The sequence below is a fragment of the Drosophila subobscura genome, chromosome E (genome assembly GCF_008121235.1).
Source record: "Drosophila subobscura isolate 14011-0131.10 chromosome E, UCBerk_Dsub_1.0, whole genome shotgun sequence".
Lineage (NCBI taxonomy): Eukaryota > Metazoa > Arthropoda > Insecta > Diptera > Drosophilidae > Drosophila > Drosophila subobscura.
Window position 1 is genome coordinate 4757718 of NC_048531.1, and position 19702 is coordinate 4777419.

The 19702-nt window shown below is 47.6% G+C and overlaps 5 protein-coding genes across 6 annotated transcripts; 2 read left to right on the top strand and 3 right to left on the bottom strand.

Annotated features, from left to right (window-relative positions):
* Window positions 1-8: 8 nt before the first annotated feature.
* On the bottom strand, window positions 9-1881 carry LOC117890153 (damage-control phosphatase ARMT1). Its single transcript, XM_034794843.1, has 5 exons — window positions 1723-1881; window positions 1485-1590; window positions 1311-1407; window positions 390-1256; window positions 9-333 (listed from the first exon to the last, which is right to left on the bottom strand). Exons 1-5 carry the CDS (start codon window positions 1815-1817, stop codon window positions 182-184), a joined length of 1317 nt encoding a protein of 438 aa, XP_034650734.1. The 5' UTR covers window positions 1818-1881; the 3' UTR covers window positions 9-181.
* A 584-nt stretch (window positions 1882-2465) lies between these two features.
* On the bottom strand, window positions 2466-4257 carry LOC117890307 (damage-control phosphatase ARMT1). Its single transcript, XM_034795086.1, has 4 exons — window positions 3873-4257; window positions 3713-3809; window positions 2911-3655; window positions 2466-2845 (listed from the first exon to the last, which is right to left on the bottom strand). The coding sequence occupies exons 1-4, from the start codon at window positions 4173-4175 to the stop codon at window positions 2536-2538; spliced, it is 1455 nt and encodes a 484-aa protein (XP_034650977.1). The 5' UTR covers window positions 4176-4257; the 3' UTR covers window positions 2466-2535.
* A 1092-nt stretch (window positions 4258-5349) lies between these two features.
* On the top strand, window positions 5350-7961 carry LOC117890308 (ceramide glucosyltransferase). Its single transcript, XM_034795087.1, has one exon. The coding sequence runs from the start codon at window positions 5623-5625 to the stop codon at window positions 6934-6936; it is 1314 nt and encodes a 437-aa protein (XP_034650978.1). The 5' UTR covers window positions 5350-5622; the 3' UTR covers window positions 6937-7961.
* A 3668-nt stretch (window positions 7962-11629) lies between these two features.
* Window positions 11630-16368, top strand: LOC117891686 (synaptojanin-1). Its single transcript, XM_034797265.1, has 3 exons — window positions 11630-13331; window positions 13401-15668; window positions 15735-16368. The coding sequence occupies exons 1-2, from the start codon at window positions 11862-11864 to the stop codon at window positions 15648-15650; spliced, it is 3720 nt and encodes a 1239-aa protein (XP_034653156.1). The 5' UTR covers window positions 11630-11861; the 3' UTR covers window positions 15651-15668; window positions 15735-16368.
* A 165-nt stretch (window positions 16369-16533) lies between these two features.
* LOC117891688 (tetratricopeptide repeat protein 25) lies at window positions 16534-19596 on the bottom strand. 2 transcript variants are annotated; one of them, XM_034797275.1, is made up of 2 exons: window positions 18807-19596; window positions 16534-17227 (listed from the first exon to the last, which is right to left on the bottom strand). In XM_034797275.1, the coding sequence occupies exons 1-2, from the start codon at window positions 18933-18935 to the stop codon at window positions 16589-16591; spliced, it is 768 nt and encodes a 255-aa protein (XP_034653166.1). In that variant the 5' UTR covers window positions 18936-19596; the 3' UTR covers window positions 16534-16588. The 2 variants fall into 2 exon arrangements, with proteins under 2 accessions (XP_034653166.1, XP_034653165.1); XM_034797274.1 differs by lacking the exon at window positions 18807-19596 and adding an exon at window positions 17315-18074 and having other exon boundaries at window positions 16539-17227.
* Between the last annotated feature and the right edge of the window lie 106 nt (window positions 19597-19702).

Here is a 19702-nt window from a genome sequence, read left to right on the forward strand (position 1 = left end):
AGCTATGATTCCAAACTGTGCCGTTTTCGACGAGTATATTATTGAACTATTCCCTTTCGGGGGGGAAATCTCTGATGTGGGAGGAAGCGATAACAATGCCAGAAGCTGTACATCAATAATTTTGTCTAAGTTATATGATTACAACAATTCAACTATTCCTTTCTGCATCCTAATCTTTGGTTTACTTGCTCGCAAACTGTATGACGCCGTACTCCCCGGTGAGCATCCACTCCTTGTCCTTGGCAAAGAGTTGCTCGGCGACTCCCTGCCCCAGGCCGCAAATCAGGTCAGCTTTGACAGTGCGCAGAGTGCACAGATTCGAGGGACGAAAGCCTTAAAGAGAGAAATTAATAAACGATGAGAGCTTTGGTTGCAAATGGATAACTCACCCCTCAGGCAGGTGTCAAAGGATTCCGTGCTGGGCCAAGAGAAATCGCCCAGAAGCTTGCGATAGTTAAGGTCGCCTTTGAATATTACCAGCTGCGCCTCCTGTAGCCTCGCATAGAGGTCTGGCTTCTCCTCGCGCATGCGATAGAACTCGTAGGGGCTTGTCCAGAAGTGCTCGAGGGGGGAGAGCTCGAACTTGCCTTCGGCTGTGAAACGCTGCCACTTCTTGCCGAGCTCACTGAGCACAGCATCTGGATGGTCGGCCAGGAACTGGAGTGTCCAATGGTAGTCGTGAGCCATCACGTCCGATATGAACCAGGGAATGGCCTTGGCATTGAATCGCACCTTCGCCGCCAGTCCCTTGTCAATAATGTATTCGGCCAGAATGAGGTCCGTGTACAATTCGTAGCCGGCATTATCGAAGATTATGTCGACAATCCCATCACCGGAGGCTCCGTCGATTGCCTGCCAAATGGCGGCAGTGCCGTCTATTAGCAGCTTTGATTCCAAATCTGTGATCTGATCGAAGGCATTGCCAGTGGGTTTCACCTGCTTGCCCGACGTAATGGACAGATCGCAGCGGTTGCCCCACAAATTTAGTTTGATAAGCTGCCGGAAGGTATCCGAGTTTCTCTCGTTGTGGCGTGTGGCCTTTGCCACGGCCAGCATGGCATCGACACTGAGCCTAGCCGCAGTTTGCTTCTGCTCCCTGAAGTAGTCAAAGGCGGACAGACGCGGTGTGGCCTGGAAAATGGCAGCGATCTTGCGGTACATGTAGCATTCGGAATACAGCCAGCAGGCAGTGAAGTAGCTGCGCTTCTCCTTGGGTAGCTTCTCTAGGAATGCGTTCCACATCTGGGCATCGGCATCTAAGTAGGAAATTACTGTAGCTGCGGTACGTAGCACGGATAATGATCACTTACCCTTACCCTCAAAGGGCAACAGGGGTCCGTTGTTGAGAATGTCCTCGCGCAGCTGCGTGACAGCCGCTGCATTTTGCTCAATATCCGCGCCTGCGTCCTGTGTAGACAATGGGGGGTAATCAAGGTTACGCATTGGCATTGCCATTGACCATGGGGAATGCAGCAACTACTCACTGCACCATATGTGGCCAAAAGCTCGTCTTTGTCCTTGACCAGCGATGCGGCAATTGTGGCCAAAGTCGATGGCAGTCGCACGCGGAACGTGTAGTAGGCGAAGCTCCTGTAAACAAGTAATCACATTTCCATTTATAGTATATGTAAAGATTAGTCTGCGCATATAGTATAGCTCGTGTGCATGTTACATATGTATGGACCATATCTATACTATGTGCTATATTTAGCGGGCACTTACTGCTTATATAGGGCCGCCAGCTCTGTGTGCGGGGGCGTCTCTGCGTCAATAACTCCATTCTTTTTATCAAAATCGGCATCTAAGGGCAAACTCATTTTGAAAGACGGAAGTTTAAAAGGTCGTTGTTTTTGATAAATATATGTGGCGGGGTTAAGATGCACGGCAGCGAGATTAATTATACCGACAGACCATCGGGAGTATACCAGAATATACTTTTTCATTTTCAAAAAATTTAGTAAAATATACCGTAATCTTCAATCATATTCCTCGATTTTGATGTTCTATTTGATATTGCTATCTTCCAAAGCCTTTCACCACTGAAACAATAATTTAACCCGATTGAAGAATCAATTTTGCTTATTATAAATACTCTTTTTTATTGGATTGTATACCTTATGACCTTATATTTTACAAATTTGAATTTGAATTTTTCATTTAATCACCCCTTCTGGAAGCAAGGGAGCTTTGTCGTCAGTATGTAAATGTATGTAAATATTACCATCTGGTTAGGACTCTCGGCTTTAAAACTGCTGTTTTACTCGAATCATCATTAAATTCTCCAGAAGATAAGCTGATTTGCAAACTAGGGTTAAAACTAAAAATATATACAAAAGTATATAATATACCGAAAATGGTCACCATGACGGAAAGTTTATTTTTCGGGAGTTATCGATAGACCAGTATTTACATTGCCAAGAGTGGCAGCTTATCGAGTGGCAGTGCTGCCAGATCACTAAAACTTGTTAAGTTGGATTCAAATTGTATTTTATAATAAATAATTTAAACTGTAAAGCCTTTGGTACATTTTACGCTCTAATAGCCAAATTCGCGTGATCCATCCACGAACTGGATGACGCCAAAAATGCCAGAGATCATCCAGTGGGGATCCTTTCGGCTCTGAGTCTCACTAACACCCTCGGGCAGTCCGCATATGACCTCCGCCTTGACCCTACGAATAGCACACATATTGCTCGGCAGGAAACCGCGCAGGCATGTGTTCATGTCCTGGGTGGAGTCCCAGCAAACATCTTGCAGGAGCTTGCGATAATTAAGGTCGCCCTTGAAAACGATTAGCTTGGACTGCTGCAGAGAGCTGTATAAGTCAGGATCTGCCTCGCGCATTCTGGAAACAAAACAAACCAAAGTTAGTGAGAAGGATCCTTAAATCCACACGAGTGTGCACTGTACCTGTAAAATGGGTATGGACATGTCCAGAAATGTGAGATATGAGCTAATTCAAACTTTCCCTCCTCCAGGAACTGCAAAAACTTTTTGCCAATTAAGCTAATGATATAATCTGGATGCTGACTCAAGTATTCCAGCGTCCATTTGAAATCTCGCGCCGTCACGTCAGTCACGAACCAGGGATGTGCCTTCACATGGAAGCAAACCTTTGTGGCCAGTCCCTTCTCAATCATGTACTCTGCCAAGATGAAGTCGGTAAACAGCTCATAGCCGGCATTATCCAGAATAAAATCCACTTGGCTTGGCTTATTCTGCTTCCGGTTGTCCAGGCACTGCCAAATCTGCGCCTCTTGGTTGGCGAGTATGTATTCATCTGCTGCGATGACATCTTCAAGCACATTTTTATTGAATGGCGAGGGTGGTGGTGCCGGTGTTTCCAGATCTCTGGGCGCGTCGTTGCAGTTGCTCCACAAGTTAATCCTCAGCAGCTCCCCAAAGATTTCCAGGCTTTTGTCTGTGCGACGCGTATACTTGGTGAGCGAGAGTACATCATCTATGCAGCTCGTCAACGAATGCTCCTTGATCTTGACGTGGAAGTCGTACGGCCTTAGGAAGATGCTGTTCTCCACAAAGGAGTAGAGTTTCCTGTGCATATAGCACTCGGAATACAGACAACAGGATCTGAAGAAGGTGCGCTCCTCATCGGGCAGCAGACTGAGAAACTTATTCCAAAGTGCACGATCGGGCTCTGCAATAATGAACTCATATATGACTACAGCAGGAGCAAATACAATCCATGTCTCACCTTCGCCTGCGAATGCCTGAAACGGCTTGTCCGTCTGCAGCTCGTACTTCAGCCTGGATATGAGGCCAATGATGATTTTGAGTTCCTCGCGGGCTTCCTGTTAAAAACCGATGGGTGCTAGTGATTAAGTTGGAATAAGCGTTCTTATCCGATTACAAACCTCACCGAATTGTTCAACCAGCTCGCTCTTATCCTTGGTCAGCGTGTCTATCACATTCGTCAAAATGACGGGAAGGCGATTCCTCAGAGTATTGTATGCCCCGCTCCGCTTATACTGCCCCGACATGAAGGCATTAAGCGGCGTTCGCATGTCGTATATCTTATATTTGGCATCGAATTCTGTCTTGAAGACCCTGGACACGATATTACTACCATCTGTTTGTTCCGCCTGGGACTTTGTCTTCGGCTCATCCTCAGTCGGACCAGCAGACTGTTCCAGCGAAGGACTGTTTGGGGACTCCATTATGACACCTACTGCCACTGTTGTATTCTACAGAGAATTTTTGTGCGACCAGTGCAGCATTTCAGTTTATTTTCGATGGGTTTTTTTTTACACAAATTCCGAAAAACCAATAAATGACTTAGGGTTGTCAAATATTTAAAAAATATCATATCGGTGGTATATTTTTCTTGGAAAAATATCAAAATAATAGAAAATATATCACTGTGAAAATATCGATATATTTGATATTTTTTGCTTGTATATATTTGCTAAAATTATATTTCTAGTGTTCGTTCGGCAAACAGCTTTTTTTTGAGTTCTAAATTTTTAGTAACATTTGTACCTGGTCAATGCGGACTCATCGTCTGTGGCCAACCAATTTCGCTATAACGATTAAAAAAAAAAATGTATTTGCTAAAATTCACTTCCGTACGCTTCGGAAATAAATAGCTACCATGAAGTAAACAGTAACCTAACAAATGTTTATAACATATTTTATCCTTATTCCACTTTTCTGCGTTTTTAATTTGACTTTTTCAAATTTTCTTCGCTTTACATACATATATAATCCTTTTGAGTGAGTGATTATGGTTTTTTCAGTAACAGTACGAAAATCCTCCAAATCATGTTCCTATCTCGCTCACACCTCACAAAAGCCACCAGAACTGTAGAAAACTCTGAGAAACAGTTGTTTTGCGGAGGTCTTTCCGTTTGCTTTCGTAGTAATTGAGACCACTAGCCATAAGTCACGTACCAACACATACATGCGGTGTCTGTGTATGGTCGAGAAAACCCAGTGATATCAGAGCAGTCTAGGAGCAAAATTCGGTGGTTCTAGCTCTTATAGTCTCTGAGTACTAGCCGACAAACTAGACGGACCGACAGACTTGACTATACAGACTCGGCTATTGATGCTAATCAATACTACTAACAACAGAATATATATTCTTATTGGGGTCGGGAGCATTTCCTTCTGTGCGTTACATACATGCACTTTTGTGCAAAAATACAATGTATCCTATATATTTATTAAGATCCTTAGGTTATTTACCGAACTTAAAATATCTAAAAATACCGCAGAAATATATGAATATATTGATATTTTGTCGATAAAAATATCACGATATAAAATCACGAATATTTTCAAAAAATATCGATATAAAGATATTTTGCTATATATTTGACAACCCTACACTAGGGCACACGAAAAAAAATGTTAAATACGCGAACCGCCTGATCCGATGTGCGCGAGAAAAAGAATCGGGAAAGCCTTTAAAAAAGGTAACGCTTGACAAACCGCAACCAATGCATACCAAGTAAATCTGTGGCAAAGCAGCAGCGCACCGCAGCGCCCACCCACCCCGCGACACACACCACACACAGTCAGAGACTCCGTCGAACAACGAGATAGGGAGCGCCACTCACACACCACAGCACACTCACGCCCACAGAGACAGGGGACAGAGCGATGTCACACCTACCTGTGCCACTGTACGGCTTCGCAGCGTTTTTCATGATTTTCTGGTTTGGCACCTGGATGGTCCATCTGATAGCCATTTGCTACGGGAAGTACAAGCTGCACAAGAAGTCGTGCAAGTTGCCGCCAGAGTCGTCGCCACTTCCAGGAGTCTCTATCCTCAAGCCGCTGATGGGCGTGGACCCGAACCTGCAGCACAACCTGGAGACCTTCTTCACGATGGACTATCCAGTGTACGAGCTGCTCTTCTGTGTGGAGAACAAGGACGATCCGGCCATAAAGCTGGTCGAGGGGCTGCTGGAAAAGTATCCCCGGATAGATGCCCGGCTCTTTGTGGGCGGCTCTGATGTGGGCGTGAATCCGAAAATCAACAACATCCATCCAGGGTACATGGCGGCGAAGTACGATTTCGTAATGATCTCCGACAGCGGCATCAAAATGAAGAACGACACGCTGCTGGACATGGTGCAGAACATGTCGGATAAGCACGCACTGGTCCATCAGATGCCATTTACCTGCGACCGGGAGGGATTTGCCGCCATCTTCGAGAAGGTGTTCTTCGGCACCGTCCAGAGCAGGATCTACCTATCGGCCGATGTTCTCGGCATCAACTGCCACACGGGAATGTCGTGTCTGCTGCGGAAAGCAGTCATCGACCAGCTAGGCGGCCTGAGGGCGTTCGGCTGCTACCTTGCGGAGGACTTCTTCATAGCCAAGGGCGTGACGAAGCTGGGATGGAAAATGAGAATCTCCAATCAGCCCGCACTGCAGAACAGCGGACTGTGCGACATCGGCAGCTTCCAGGCCCGGCTCATACGATGGGCGAAGCTGCGCGTGGCCATGGTGCCCACGACCATCCTGCTGGAGCCACTCTCCGAGTGCATGATCCTGGGAGCCTTTGCGGCCTGGTCAGCCTCGGTTCTGTTCAACTGGGACCCCCTGGTGTTCTACATGGTGCACATACTCTGTTGGCTGCTGTCCGACTGGCTGCTGCTCTCCATAGTCCAGCACGGATCGATGCCGTTCCACAAGTTCGAGTTCGTCATTGGCTGGCTGTTCAGGGAGCTGACGGGGCCCTATCTGTTCCTGCACGCACTCTGGGATCCGGCGATACGTTGGCGGACCCGCACCTTCAAGCTGCACTGGGGCGGCATGGCCTACGAGTTGAACACACCCGCCGACTGTCCAACCGCACCGCTGCAGCCACAGCCGGCGCCGACGTTACCGACTGCGTCAGCGGTGGCGGAGGTCACGCCAGCCGCCACATTCTGTACAGGAGCGAAGCACCGCCTGCTGGTGTCGTAGCAGCAACTAGTTAAGTTAATTATGTTGTACTTTTGAGTAACTCAGCGGACTGCAAACGTAGACGGAAGACGGAGCTGGTGACTGGTGACGTCTGGTAGTAGTATTATTAGCTAAACCCTTAGTCACTACGTAAGCATAGACTTAATGCTGTAAAAAGAACAGACTCCACTCTCATGCATAGGCATAGGCATAGCGTACACCCCCATCCACACCCACACCCACACATACAATCCAAATGTCCAGCTTTAAGGGAATTTAGTTAACTGCTGCGTTTATACCCACAGTCTTAGACATGCAGCGTGGCATGCCAGCGCGGATTCGATTAGATTAGAGTCAGAGGCATAGGCATAGGCATAGGCGTACGCATTGATTCGACTCGATGACAGACAAACCGAGCGACGTCGCCTTGTGGTTCCCAGATCACAGCAATCTAGGGCCTTGCCGCCCAGCTTGTGGCACAGTTTGGTGGCTTCGCACAAACTGGTTAACGATTCCTACTTCTTACGACATAAGTTGTTGCTTTGTACATACATATATACATATATTTATGAAGGTATATATATATATTTGTAGCCAACATTTACACCCCTAGTCTGTACGGACATTTTGCGATCGCGAATAATACTCGTTGCGAGCTCTAGTTGTTAGTTAGTTAGCAGACGTTTATAATTATTATTTCTGCTTCTGTTGTTGCTTTTCGTATCGTAATTATTGATTATTTTGTACTGCTAAGCCCACCCTAGATATGATTTATTATAGTTTGTAGACTTATAGTCTTATTAGTTGCGTTTTTGTTTTGTTTGTTTGCCGCAGCTTCTGTACATAAATAAGCTCCGATAAAGAATGCCATTGAATAAATCAAATTTACATGATCGTCCCCATTCTAAGTACCATTACTGTTGTGATTGATGTTTGCTCATTGATATCATTATTTCGTTTTGAGGCTAAGCATAAATAGATCATTCTTATCAGCGCACGAGCATGACTCAGACAGTGTCAGGGCCCCCTAGCCTAAGGGCGCTGCTACTCAAAATACTGGGCAATGTGGGAAAAGCTGAGCTGAGTCACGCCACCGCCGACACTCACTTATTTGCCATAATTACTCGTAAGAGTAACAACCAGCGCACACTTGACGCGATCGTTGCCTCTGCTCCGTTCTAATGCGGGACTACAGAAATGATCTTGAACAGTTGTTGGAATTATGTTTTTGGGGTGTGTGGGGGCAGGGGTCAGACTGGACATTACGCATGGTTGAAAAACCAAAGTGTAGAAAGTATCAAAAGTATTACTTGATGGCTGCCTTGGGGATTGTTCTTGAGGAATTTTCCTCTTTCTTTCACCAGAGTCCCTTATCGTATTGAACTTAAACCGAGTATAAAAACACAAACATATTTATGAATTGCGAGTCCACAGATTACAGTTGGCATATCAGTAGCACAGCGGTGGAGTGGAGAGGAGAAGAGAGTAGAGGGAGATGGATAGTAGTAGAGAGATCGAGAACAAACGAATCACTCGATTCACTCACTAGCAGTGACGCCTTAAGTCTATATGTAAATTAATTAAGAAATGAATAGGAAACGTATATGAATATGAATATGAGTAGCTATTAGCTTTACGGCAGTACTGCGCTGCCATTGGTAAGGCCAATTTGAAGCGTCTGCCGGCTATTTCTGCGATGCCCTAAAAGGTGAGAAAATAATTAAATCCAAATAGCGAACAATAGAGGAAGGAGATCGAATGCAACTTCCGAAATGTAACACGTTCCTTCGATTATCACAGATTATTATGTAAATTCGGCTTCAATATCTGAACTCTTATCAAACCCTTGTTGCCGGGTAACTTAAGTTTAACTTAAATTAGCGCCAACTATTAATTGGTTGATTAGATTATGTAGAGATTCGAAACCCTTAGCCTATATCTAGCTACTATTAATGTGGAATATTGTTTGATTCGCTGCTGTTGAAAGAAACTAGATGCAAAAATCGAATTACTTTGCGAGCTGATAAGAAACTAAAGTGTACTATTTTTTAAATATATTTGTAACTAAGGCTAAAGCTAGTCAAAGCAAAGGTAATTATACCAAATAAAAATCAAATGGCAAAAGTAGAACCTCATGACCAGCATAACACATTCCCAGTTAATTCTGCATCCAGCATTGTTTACATTCTGGAATAACGCTCAGACAATGTATCTATATACAAATGTTTACACTTAATTAGACTTGTCGAGCGCGATAAGGCATGAATCATCTGATTCATGAGGTGATGCGTGCTCTGCCCGCGGATCGGCTCGATTGTGATTTACAATTTTTGGGACTATACCATTCAAAATGGCGACGTTGGACGCACTTCCAATCAGCATACTTGCGAACTATCTAATCAATGTTTGAGAATGTTATGTGGCAAGTGCGCCAACCGCTATACACGTGAACCGGGAGTAAGCGTTGGATGAGACATTGCGCTCGGCGGTGCGTCGGAGGAAACCCAGTGGTACACTCATTCGCGCACAGAGTACTAAAGTGAAGGCCCAACCCTTATCTATGAGAATTCCGGTGGCTTTGCTGTATTAAGATATCGCTATATTTGCTAGATAGTAGAATTCAAAAATTTCTGAGCGCCGTGCTGCAACAAAAGTAGAGCTCGGTACGTTGGAACCAAACGCCTGTTGCCCATTTATAAATGGCCTCGTTTTATCTATAAGTGCCAGCCTTGCCGTAATCTCAGCCTGCAGTTGCACTTTGTGCAACCTTTTCAAAATTGCGCCGACTCACTTGTCCAAATCGATATGTCGATAGCTATCGTATGCCGATCCGTGCTGCCAGATTTCTGAGTTACGATTAAACTTGATTGAACACAAATGCACATGATTGAACGTGTTTTAAAGTGTTTGAACAACTTGAACGGCTTGAATGAACCTGATTGAATCTGGTTTAAATAGATTAAACAACTTGAATAAACATACATATTTGTTTGTTCTACAACAAAAATGGTTTGTTGTACAACAATAAAATACAATAAAAACAGAAACATCAAGGAAAAATGAAATTGAAAACAACAAAGGCCAGAGTTGTTTTGTTGTTTCGTTCTTACTTTGTGAGCCGAACAGGAAGGGATCGGGATGATCTCCCGGCTCGCTTTCAATCATTTCGGGTGCAAGGACATTAAGAATAAGGCCGTTCTAATGTTATTTTTAATAAAACTCGGCTATTTCCTGTTTCCTAGGATCGGGAAAGTGTCCCGGATCGTGTGCTCTCATTTCTGATGCAAGGAAATTATGGTTATTATTAAGGTTATGAATCGGCTATTTTCTGTCGGTTCAGGACCTGCCACGTGTCCTCGCGAGAGACTCTACGTCTCCCGCATCGTTTCAATCCATTAAGGACCTCAAGGACTCCAGGTTTAGGCCGATTAGGCCATGCCACGCCTCCTCGTTATCGGGGAGGATAACTATCCTCCTGGATAGTTTGCCTTCTCTTCGCATGCAAGGACATTAAGGATAATGCCATTTTATCCTTGTACTATAAGGACTTTAAGGATAATGGCATTTTACTGTTGCTATAAACTAGAATCCCCACAACCCTATAACTCCGCTGCTGTCGGATCAGGACATGCCAGGCCTCCTCGTGAGCGGGTGAGTCTCCCGTGTTGTTTGAAGGCATCAAGGACTGCAAGGACTTCAGGATATGGCTGCTTAACGCTCTTTGGTAACAGGGGTACCTTCAGCCTGAAAGTATGCTATATATCCCTGCCCACTCACGTAACGTTTTATGCTAATTTTGTAGGTGGACCTTTTCAGTTTTAACTTTATTTTGCAAAACATTCCAATAATATAATGTCATGAAAACTAGCCGATCTTGTGGAAAATAGATTGATGAATTGGATAAAATTCTAGCTATAGCGCTGAGAATCCTAACTAGCTGGTAATATTAAGGAGATCATCAAAGTCAAGAAAAATGATTTAAGATTTACAGTATATTTACAGTATATCTTACAAATTTAAGGGTATATTTCCGAGGGTCTGTCGGTATATTTTATCGATAATTCCGCGGTGCACCATCCAATTCGCGATACCAAAAAAAAAAAAAAAACAAATAAATAACTTTAAAATCGAATAACGACTAAAAAAGGTATTAACAATAGTTCATGTGCCTTAAACCCATAATTAACGGCACATATGGCATGGGAATGTCGGTGCAAACGTCGGATGGGCAGGGAAAGTGTTAATATTGTGTTTTTCCCAGTGCAAAAAAACTTCCCACGGTTTTGTTGTATGTGAAAAATCCATAGAATGCAATTGTATAGAAAAGTGTTTATCAGCGCACGCACACATCGAAAGAGATGCGAGAGTGAGAGAGAGAGAGAGCGTAGAACACACAACACACAGCTGTTGTGGCCGGCAGAAACTTGTGTGTTTGTGTGTGGGTGAACTTGACTGCGTGGGAAGAGGTCCGAAATATTGGAAAATTCGTGCAAAATTTTTCTCGTTTTTGGTTTGTTTATCCTTAAAAGTTGTCTGTTGATGTTTAGCAGACCTTCTCGTGGCATTTATGATTCTTTAACGACTCGAAAAATGAAAATCAACCTAGACTCTAGAACGATATTGTCGATACCCTTGGCCCACCATGTCATAGGTCAATTAATTGATTGAAAATGTTAAACAGTTGCACAAGCATATGTATACATTACGAATGATTTAAATGCTAATTTTACTGCTCAAACATTGCCCAGCAAACGCAGCGAAAGTGCTTAAATGCTCATGCAATGGGTATGGAAAATTAAAATACACCCACAATTAAAATATTCTCATTTACTCTTGCAGATGTCTTAGCGTTGTGAGGTTGGAAGAGCCCGAGCAACTAGAATCATTCCAAGAAAAAGGACTAGATAACTCCAGCCACAGAGACAGACAGAGACAAACCAATAGCCATGGCCATGTCAAAGGTGATTCGCGTGCTGGAGAAGTCCATAGCTCCGTCGCCGCACAGTGTGCTGCTGGAGCACCGCCACAAGAGCGACAGCATCCTGTTCGAGTCGCACGCTGTGGCCCTGCTGACGCAACAGGAAACGGACGTGATAAGGAAGCAGTACACAAAAGTCTGCGACGCCTACGGATGCTTGGGGGCCCTGCAGTTGAATGCAGGCGAGAGCACTGTGCTGTTCCTGGTGCTGGTGACCGGCTGCGTGTCCATGGGGAAGATCGGTGATGTGGAGATGTTTCGCATTACTCAGACGACCTTTGTGTCGCTGCAAAATGCGACCCCCAATGAAGACAAGATAAGCGAGGTGCGAAAGCTGCTCAACTCTGGAACGTTTTACTTCGCCCACGCCAATACCAGCGCCAGTGCGGCGGCAGGCTCCTCGGGATGTGCATTCAGCAAGTTCGACATCACACTGTGCGCCCAGCGGCGGCAGCAGACGTCGGAGACGGACAATCGCTTCTTCTGGAACCGCATGATGCACATTCACCTGATGCGCTTCGGAATTGACTGCCAGTCGTGGCTGCTCCAGGCAATGTGTGGCTCCGTGGAGATTCGCACTGTCTACGTGGGGGCTAAGAACGCGCGGGCAGCCATCATATCCAGGCTGAGCTGCGAGCGGGCAGGCACTCGGTTCAATGTGCGCGGCACCAACGACGAGGGCTACGTGGCCAACTTTGTGGAGACGGAGCAGGTGATCTATGTGGATGGTGAGGTTACCAGCCATATTCAAACCAGGGGCTCTGTGCCGCTCTTCTGGGAGCAGCCGGGTGTGCAGGTCGGATCGCACAAAGTCAAGCTGTCTCGCGGTTTCGAGACCTCCGCAGCCGCCTTCGATCGGCACATGAGTATGATGAGGCAACGATATGGCTATCAGACGATTGTGAATCTCCTGGGCAGCTCCCTCATCGGTAGCAAAGAAGGCGAGGCCATGCTGAGCAATGAGTTTCAGCGGCACCACGGCATGTCCGCCCACAAGGACGTTCCCCACGTGATCTTCGACTATCACCAGGAGTGCCGCGGCGGTAACTTCACCGCCTTGGCCAAGCTTAAGGAACGAATCGTGGCCTGTGGTGCCAACTACGGTGTGTTCCATGCGATCAACGGAGAGGTCATACGGGAGCAGTTCGGAGTTGTGCGCACCAATTGCCTGGACTGCCTGGATCGCACGAACTGTGTGCAGACCTACCTGGGCCTGGACGTGCTCAACCTGCAGCTGGAGTCGCTGAAGATGGGCGGCAAGCAGCAGAACATCTCTCGCTTCGAGGAGATCTTCCGTCAGATGTGGATCAACAATGGCAACGAGGTGAGCAAGATCTACGCCGGCACAGGAGCCATTCAGGGTGGTTCCAAGCTGATGGACGGTGCCCGCTCGGCGGCCCGGACCATACAGAACAATCTTTTGGACAACTCGAAGCAGGTAAATAAATGTCTTCCTTAAACTAGAAAATAACTGACTAACAATTGTAACTGTAAATCATCTTTCTAGGAAGCAATTGACGTTCTCCTTGTGGGTTCGACTCTTAGCTCGGAGCTGGCCGATCGTGCACGGATACTGCTGCCCTCCAACATGCTGCATGCCCCAACAACGGTGCTCAGGGAGCTGTGCAAGCGCTACACGGAGTTCGTGCACCCGCGCATGTGTCGCGTCGCCGTTGGCACTTACAACGTGAATGGCGGCAAGCATTTCCGGAGCATTGTCTTCAAGGACTCTCTGGCGGACTGGCTGCTAGACTGCCACGCCATGGCCCGATCCAAGGCCCTTGTGGATGTGAATAATCCCTCGGAGCATGTCGATCATCCAGTGGACATCTATGCAATTGGCTTTGAGGAGATCGTGGACCTGAATGCCTCGAACATCATGGCGGCTAGTACGGACAACGCCAAGCAGTGGGCCGAGGAGCTGCAGAAGACCATCTCCCGGGACAACGACTATGTGCTGCTCACCTACCAGCAGCTGGTGGGCGTCTGCTTGTACATATACATTCGTCCGGAGCATGCTCCCCACATCCGGGACGTGGCTATTGATTGTGTGAAGACCGGCCTGGGCGGGGCCACGGGAAACAAGGGAGCCTGCGCCATCAGATTCGTTCTGCACGGCACCTCAATGTGCTTTGTGTGCGCTCACTTTGCGGCCGGCCAGTCGCAGGTGGCGGAGAGGAACGCCGACTACTCTGAGATCACCAGGAAACTGGCCTTCCCCATGGGCAGAACCCTGAAGTCGCATGATTGGGTATTCTGGTGCGGAGACTTCAACTACCGCATCGACATGGAGAAGGATGAGCTAAAGGAGTGTGTGCGCACCGGCGATCTCTCCACGGTGCTCGAGTTCGACCAGCTGCGGAAGGAGCAAGAGGCGGGCAACGTTTTCTCCGAGTTCCTGGAGGGGGAGATCAGCTTCGATCCGACCTACAAGTACGATCTCTTCAGCGACGACTACGACACGTCGGAGAAGCAGCGGGCCCCGGCCTGGACGGACAGATGTCTCTGGCGGCGAAGGAAGGCGCTGGCCGAGGGCGACTTTCCCTCCTGGAATCCTGGCAAACTCATCCACTACGGACGCTCCGAGCTGAAGCAGAGTGACCATCGTCCCGTCATCGCCATTATTGATGCAGAGATTATGGAAATCGATCAGCAGCGTCGACGGGTCGTCTTCGAGCAGGTCATCAGGGATCTGGGACCCCCAGACTCCACCATTGTGGTGCATGTCCAGGAATCGTCGGTGGACGACGAGGGGCCCACCATCTATGACGAGAGCGTGATGTCTGCTCTGATTGCCGAGCTGTCGAAAATGGGCGAGGTGACCCTTGTGCGCTATGTAGAGGACACCATGTGGGTGACGTTCCGAGACGGCGAATCGGCTCTGAACGCGGCCGCCAAACAGAGCACACAAGTCTGCGGCCTGGAGCTGGTCTTCGAACTAAAGTCCCCCGACTGGCAGCACTTGGTGGACAGCGAGATCGAGCTGTGCACCACAAACACCATTCCGCTGTGTGCTAATCCCACAGAGCAGGCCCAGCTGCTGCAGGTGTCACCGGAGATTCCTCAGCGGCCTAAGCAGCCGCCGACGCGTCCACCCGCTCGTCCGCCCATGCCCATGTCGCCAAAGAACTCTCCACGCCACATCCCCCATGTCGGAGTCATCAGCATTGTGCCCAAGCCGGCCAAGCCACCAATGCCGCCCCAGCCCCTGATGCAGGCGCCCCTCCAGCCGATGCAAGCGCCTCCTCGGCCGCCTGCCATGGACAACACACCCTCCTCCAAGGCGCAATCCCCCACAGAGCTGGCCTCCGTCTGCTCGTCGGGCTCATCTTCTGGCAAGGCATCGCCAACTGGCTCAGCAGTGCCTTCCGGCCCGCCCACTCCTCCGCGTCAAATGCAAAGCAAGCAAGCCACGCCTATCTCTACGCCCACAAGGCAGATGGCGCCCGGGTCATCAGCGGCCACTCCATCCTCCAAGCAGCCATCGCTGGAGCTCTCGGACACCGCCTACGAGACAACCAGCAATATATACGAGGAGATCCAGGACGACGTACCCGCACCACGGCACCCGCCCCCAGCTGGTCCACCTCCAGTCATTGGTGGTGGCCCAGTGGACAGTCCACGTCGCCAGGCGGGGCCTGCTGGAGCACCGATGGGACCCCCGCCACCGCTCCCGAATCGAGGACGTGGTCCGCCACCGATACCAAATAGAAGCGGCAATGCACCGCCGCTGCCCACGCGACCCACTAACAACTAGGCGGAATAGGAAAACTGGGTGAGTGCAGAAATGCTGCTCCTTGTTCTCCCTGATCCTATAATCAGTCTTATTTTGAACCCACAGCTCGCTGTCTTACATTCCGAATTGCTGTATTTATTGTTGGAATCGCATACCGAATTATAATCGAATATATTAACAATCCTGTATAGAGAGAGAGAGAGAGCGAGGAACTACACACCACATTGCATAGTTGAATCTCTGTTTGCACACCACCTACTTATGTGTTACATTTGTGCTTATTTCGATGGCCACCAGCCAGAATCAAAACAAAACTTAATTTAATTATGTACCCGTAGACAGTTGCATTGTTGGATGATCCTTCTCTTCCTTTGTTGGATGAGAATATCAATTTTTATACTTGTTTACCGCTGGCCAAACGTACTCACGCCGTTGCACCAATACACCAAGGATCGCAAGGAACAAAGCCTGAGCTACTTAAATGGAATTACTCAGCACATAAAGTTATTTAATATAGCCCATAGCCGTACTAGTCAATTTATGAAATTATACGAGTAGAACTGTTAGGCAGCAGTCGTGCCCCGATCGATGCATCCATCTGTCGTACCTATTTATTCCTCATGCCGCATGCCGCTGTTGACTAACATGTTGATTAATTATACATAGATCCAATCGCGAATGGCGCCTTCCGTCGCAACTCGAGTTCGTCTTGACTACTCGTACAATATATGAAGTTAAACAAATATCAAAGAAGTTGGGAGTTTGCAATTGGTCTGTTCAAATGTTGAAGTTACGCATAAGATTAATCCACGATCGAATGGCTAGCCCATGAACATACAAATATACTATTAAATAAATTATGTACAATGTAATCTACAACTTGCTCCTGTTTATTGCAGCCCAGGAATCAAACACAACGCAAATTGAAACACAAACTTAACACTTCAGTGAGCTGTCAGCTAGAACCACTTAGGCATCGCATCGTTAGGCAGATTCTTGTGGTTGGGCAGTGCCGTGCAAGGCCGCTGCTGTCGCCAAAACTCCTGCCGCTTGTTGAGGAACTCGACCGCCTCCTTGGCAAAAGTCGATATGTTCTCCGTGTTGGTGTCGGCGCGTACCAGGTCTGGATGCAGCAACAGCTTCTCCAGATACTCCTTGTCCACGCACAGTTCGCCCAGCAGCTTTCGGGCATTACGTCGCTCCAGGTCCGCCTTTGTGGGCTTCTGGCGTGTCGTCTGCGACTTTGACATGTTGTCGTCCTCCTTGCGCGACTTTCCGCTCTTTGGGGCAGACGGCGGTGCCCGCGGCTTGGTGCCGATGGTGTTCTCGATCGCCTCTTGGGTCTTTTGCACGCCCAGGCGAAAGGATGCCAGCTCGGGGCGGGCGCGTAGTCCGCGGTGGAAGAACATGAGGCTCTGCTCGAACTGTCCCAAGTAGTAGAGGGACTCGGCCTTCTGGTAGATGGCTCGTATATTGTTCTTCTCCTCTCCGAGCGCCGTCTCCGCGTCCTGCAGTGCCTTGGAGGCCTCGCCCAGCAGCAGATAGCACTTGCTGCGCGATATCAAGGCATTGATGTCCGTGCTGTTCAGCTCCAGAGCCTGCAAAAACCAGAAATATCGACTATTAGAATCGGCAAAATAGAAATGGGTAACAGGAAAGCGGAGTAGCAGTGATCAAGGGAGAACCTTGCAAAAGAAGTGAATGGCATTCTCAGGATTGGCATTCTTGATCTCCTTGAGCCCCAGAGCAATGACCGAGCTGATGTCTGCTTCGTCGGGTATTAGTAGCGCCTCGTTGCGGTCCTGCTTCTGTTTGATCTGCAGACTCTGTTTGATGTCGAAGGCCCCGGCGCTAACGGCAGCTGCTCGATCCTTGTCCGTGTAAAAGTCCACGAAGTTTTCCTTGGGCTTCTTCTTCTTGGCAATCTGCTCCTCGATGCGTTTGCGGGCCGCTCGCAGCTCGGCCTCGATGCGGTTGCCCCGCTTGCCTCCGGCGCCGTCACCACCGTCATCCGCCTGTTTGCCTCGTCCACCACGATCGCCCGATGACCTGCGTCCGCCGCCGTACGAGTCACGGCGATCCCATATGGGCTGCTTGTGTGAGCTGCGACGTCCGCGACCCTTTGACCTTTTGTGCGACTCGTCCAAGGACTCTTCGTCTGCATTGGCGCCCGTCCGGATGAAGCTCTGCAGCAGCTCCTGCTCCTTGTCCACGGCGAGGATGTTGTTCAGCACGTTCGACATTTGCCCAAAACTTCTCTTCTCCCAGTAGCAGTTCCAAAAGTTGGTGTGAAAATCCAACACCTTCGCACCCAGACAAACGGTAATTGATTCGCCCGATGAGCTGTTGCCAGGAAACTGGCGCCTCTTATGGGTTAACAATCGATACCAAATAACAATCACACGTGCTCAGGTGAAAAGAAGCAGGTTCTAGGTTCTAGGTGGAGGATGGCTGTGCCATGACATTAAGTTGCTAAATTGAATTTTGCCTTAGAGGTAACACTATGACCTTGTTGAAGCAATTTTTTCCATTTTAGGTGTAGGAAGAGTTTGGTTGTAATGGATTCCAAGTCAGAGTGATTAGTACTCATTGTATGTACTTTTCTGGATTAGATTGGGATTACAACTAGCTGGATCCTGATGGCCCTCATCATCAATAGCTAGTTTTAAGGACTTATTCTACCTATGTATGTACATATATGGAGCCAACAGGTCCCTTTTAACTAAAAGGGAACTGCCAACTGCACATTTTACAGAGCCATCTGCCGAGAAAATGTTTACGTCTGTTGCCAAATTTCGCCGTTTTTTTGTATACTTCGCTGGTGGAAGAGGCAGTGTGAAAACCCTGTGACCTGTGAGCCTCAAAATGTATTTTCTACACGTTTTATACACCATACAACACCAGTTTAGACTAGTTTCATAGACACCAGCTTCTGTCAAGCAGCATCGAGCTTAGAGTGGAGCACGTGTGAAGTCATGTAGAAATCATGTAGACATGTTTCAAAAAAATTTTAAATTATAAAAAGAAAAATAATAAATATAATCCATTCAATCAAACACCAGGCACTTCATAACTTCGACGGTACCGTTGTAGGCACTCTAAGCTCGGACTCTTTTAATCTCCTATTATTTTATGGTGCTATAGTGCGTAGTAGTTCCTGATTCTCGAAAGACTTACCTGATTGTAGCCGAACAACGCCTTATCGTATTCCCGAACTTTCATGTGGTTGTTGGACTGATCACAGAGCAGCTTGATGTTGGTCTCAATCTCCTCGATGGTGTCCACCTTCTGCTTCTTGCGCGGCATTTTGCCAAATTATGTGGGTATGTTCCTCGTGAGTGGTCAACTCTCTGGAAACAGCATACTTCCATAAAGGAACGAGACACAGTCGTCGTAGGCTTTTGAGTCGGCACTCAGTTCATTTTCCGACACATATATATATCCACTTCGTCCTATCCGGCGGACGTCCGTTCCCAGCACTCGTCGCTGGCAAACTGAATTGTTCACCTTCGCCTCATATTTGCCTAGACTGTGGCTTGTCTCTGGCTTGTCCTCCTTCTACAGTTGCTTCCCCCTGTTGCTGATAGTTCTGGCAGCCTTTGCGGCTCTTCTTTGGTCTGCATGTTAGTTTGCATGCGCTGACAAGCCGCAATAAACTTCAATAAAGTTACATTATTAATATCTCAGCAATGGACTGATTTACACGCACTTAATTGAAATTATTGAAATTAAAGCCCGATCCGCGGATAGCTTTAACCAGTCGAGACAGAGGAGTCACGCACAGTCAGAGTTGTGCAGCAAAATGCCAAATGAGTTTTGAATGGAGGCCTGCCCTAAACAAATCCAATTAGAAACCAGCTGATAAGAGTGGGGCCCCAAAGTCGAAGCCGAAGCCGGAGCCTCGACCTGGGCAATCAATATGCAGCAGAGAGGAGGGTGGCGAACAATGGGGCTAGACAGAACAGATTTCGGAAGGGCTCTGCCTCTGTCTCGGTGTGCGACTGTCTCTGCTGTCGCTGCTTCTGCCACGGCAGTCACTTGTTAAGAACATTCATTTCGACATATTTATGAAA

What these genes read in the sequence shown, in the direction of transcription:
- LOC117890153 (XM_034794843.1), bottom strand. Translation starts at nt 1,817, where the DNA reads ATGAGTTTGCCCTTAGATGCCGATTTTGATAAAAAGAATGGAGTTATT. An exon ending in TTTTGGCCACATATGGTGCA is followed by an intron (nt 1,408 to 1,484) that starts GTGAGTAGTTGC and finishes TTGTCTACACAG; the next exon opens with GACGCAGGCGCGGATATTGA. An exon ending in CTTTGACACCTGCCTGAGGG is followed by an intron (nt 334 to 389) that starts GTGAGTTATCCA and finishes TCTCTCTTTAAG; the next exon opens with GCTTTCGTCCCTCGAATCTG.
- LOC117890307 (XM_034795086.1), bottom strand. Translation starts at nt 4,175, where the DNA reads ATGGAGTCCCCAAACAGTCCTTCGCTGGAACAGTCTGCTGGTCCGACT. An exon ending in TGGTTGAACAATTCGGTGAG is followed by an intron (nt 3,810 to 3,872) that starts GTTTGTAATCGG and finishes GGTTTTTAACAG; the next exon opens with GAAGCCCGCGAGGAACTCAA. An exon ending in TCAGGCATTCGCAGGCGAAG is followed by an intron (nt 3,656 to 3,712) that starts GTGAGACATGGA and finishes TCATTATTGCAG; the next exon opens with AGCCCGATCGTGCACTTTGG.
- LOC117890308 (XM_034795087.1), top strand. Translation starts at nt 5,623, where the DNA reads ATGTCACACCTACCTGTGCCACTGTACGGCTTCGCAGCGTTTTTCATG.
- LOC117891686 (XM_034797265.1), top strand. Translation starts at nt 11,862, where the DNA reads ATGGCCATGTCAAAGGTGATTCGCGTGCTGGAGAAGTCCATAGCTCCG. An exon ending in TTTTGGACAACTCGAAGCAG is followed by an intron (nt 13,332 to 13,400) that starts GTAAATAAATGT and finishes TCATCTTTCTAG; the next exon opens with GAAGCAATTGACGTTCTCCT.
- LOC117891688 (XM_034797274.1), bottom strand. Translation starts at nt 17,872, where the DNA reads ATGTCGAACGTGCTGAACAACATCCTCGCCGTGGACAAGGAGCAGGAG. An exon ending in CCATTCACTTCTTTTGCAAG is followed by an intron (nt 17,228 to 17,314) that starts GTTCTCCCTTGA and finishes TGGTTTTTGCAG; the next exon opens with GCTCTGGAGCTGAACAGCAC.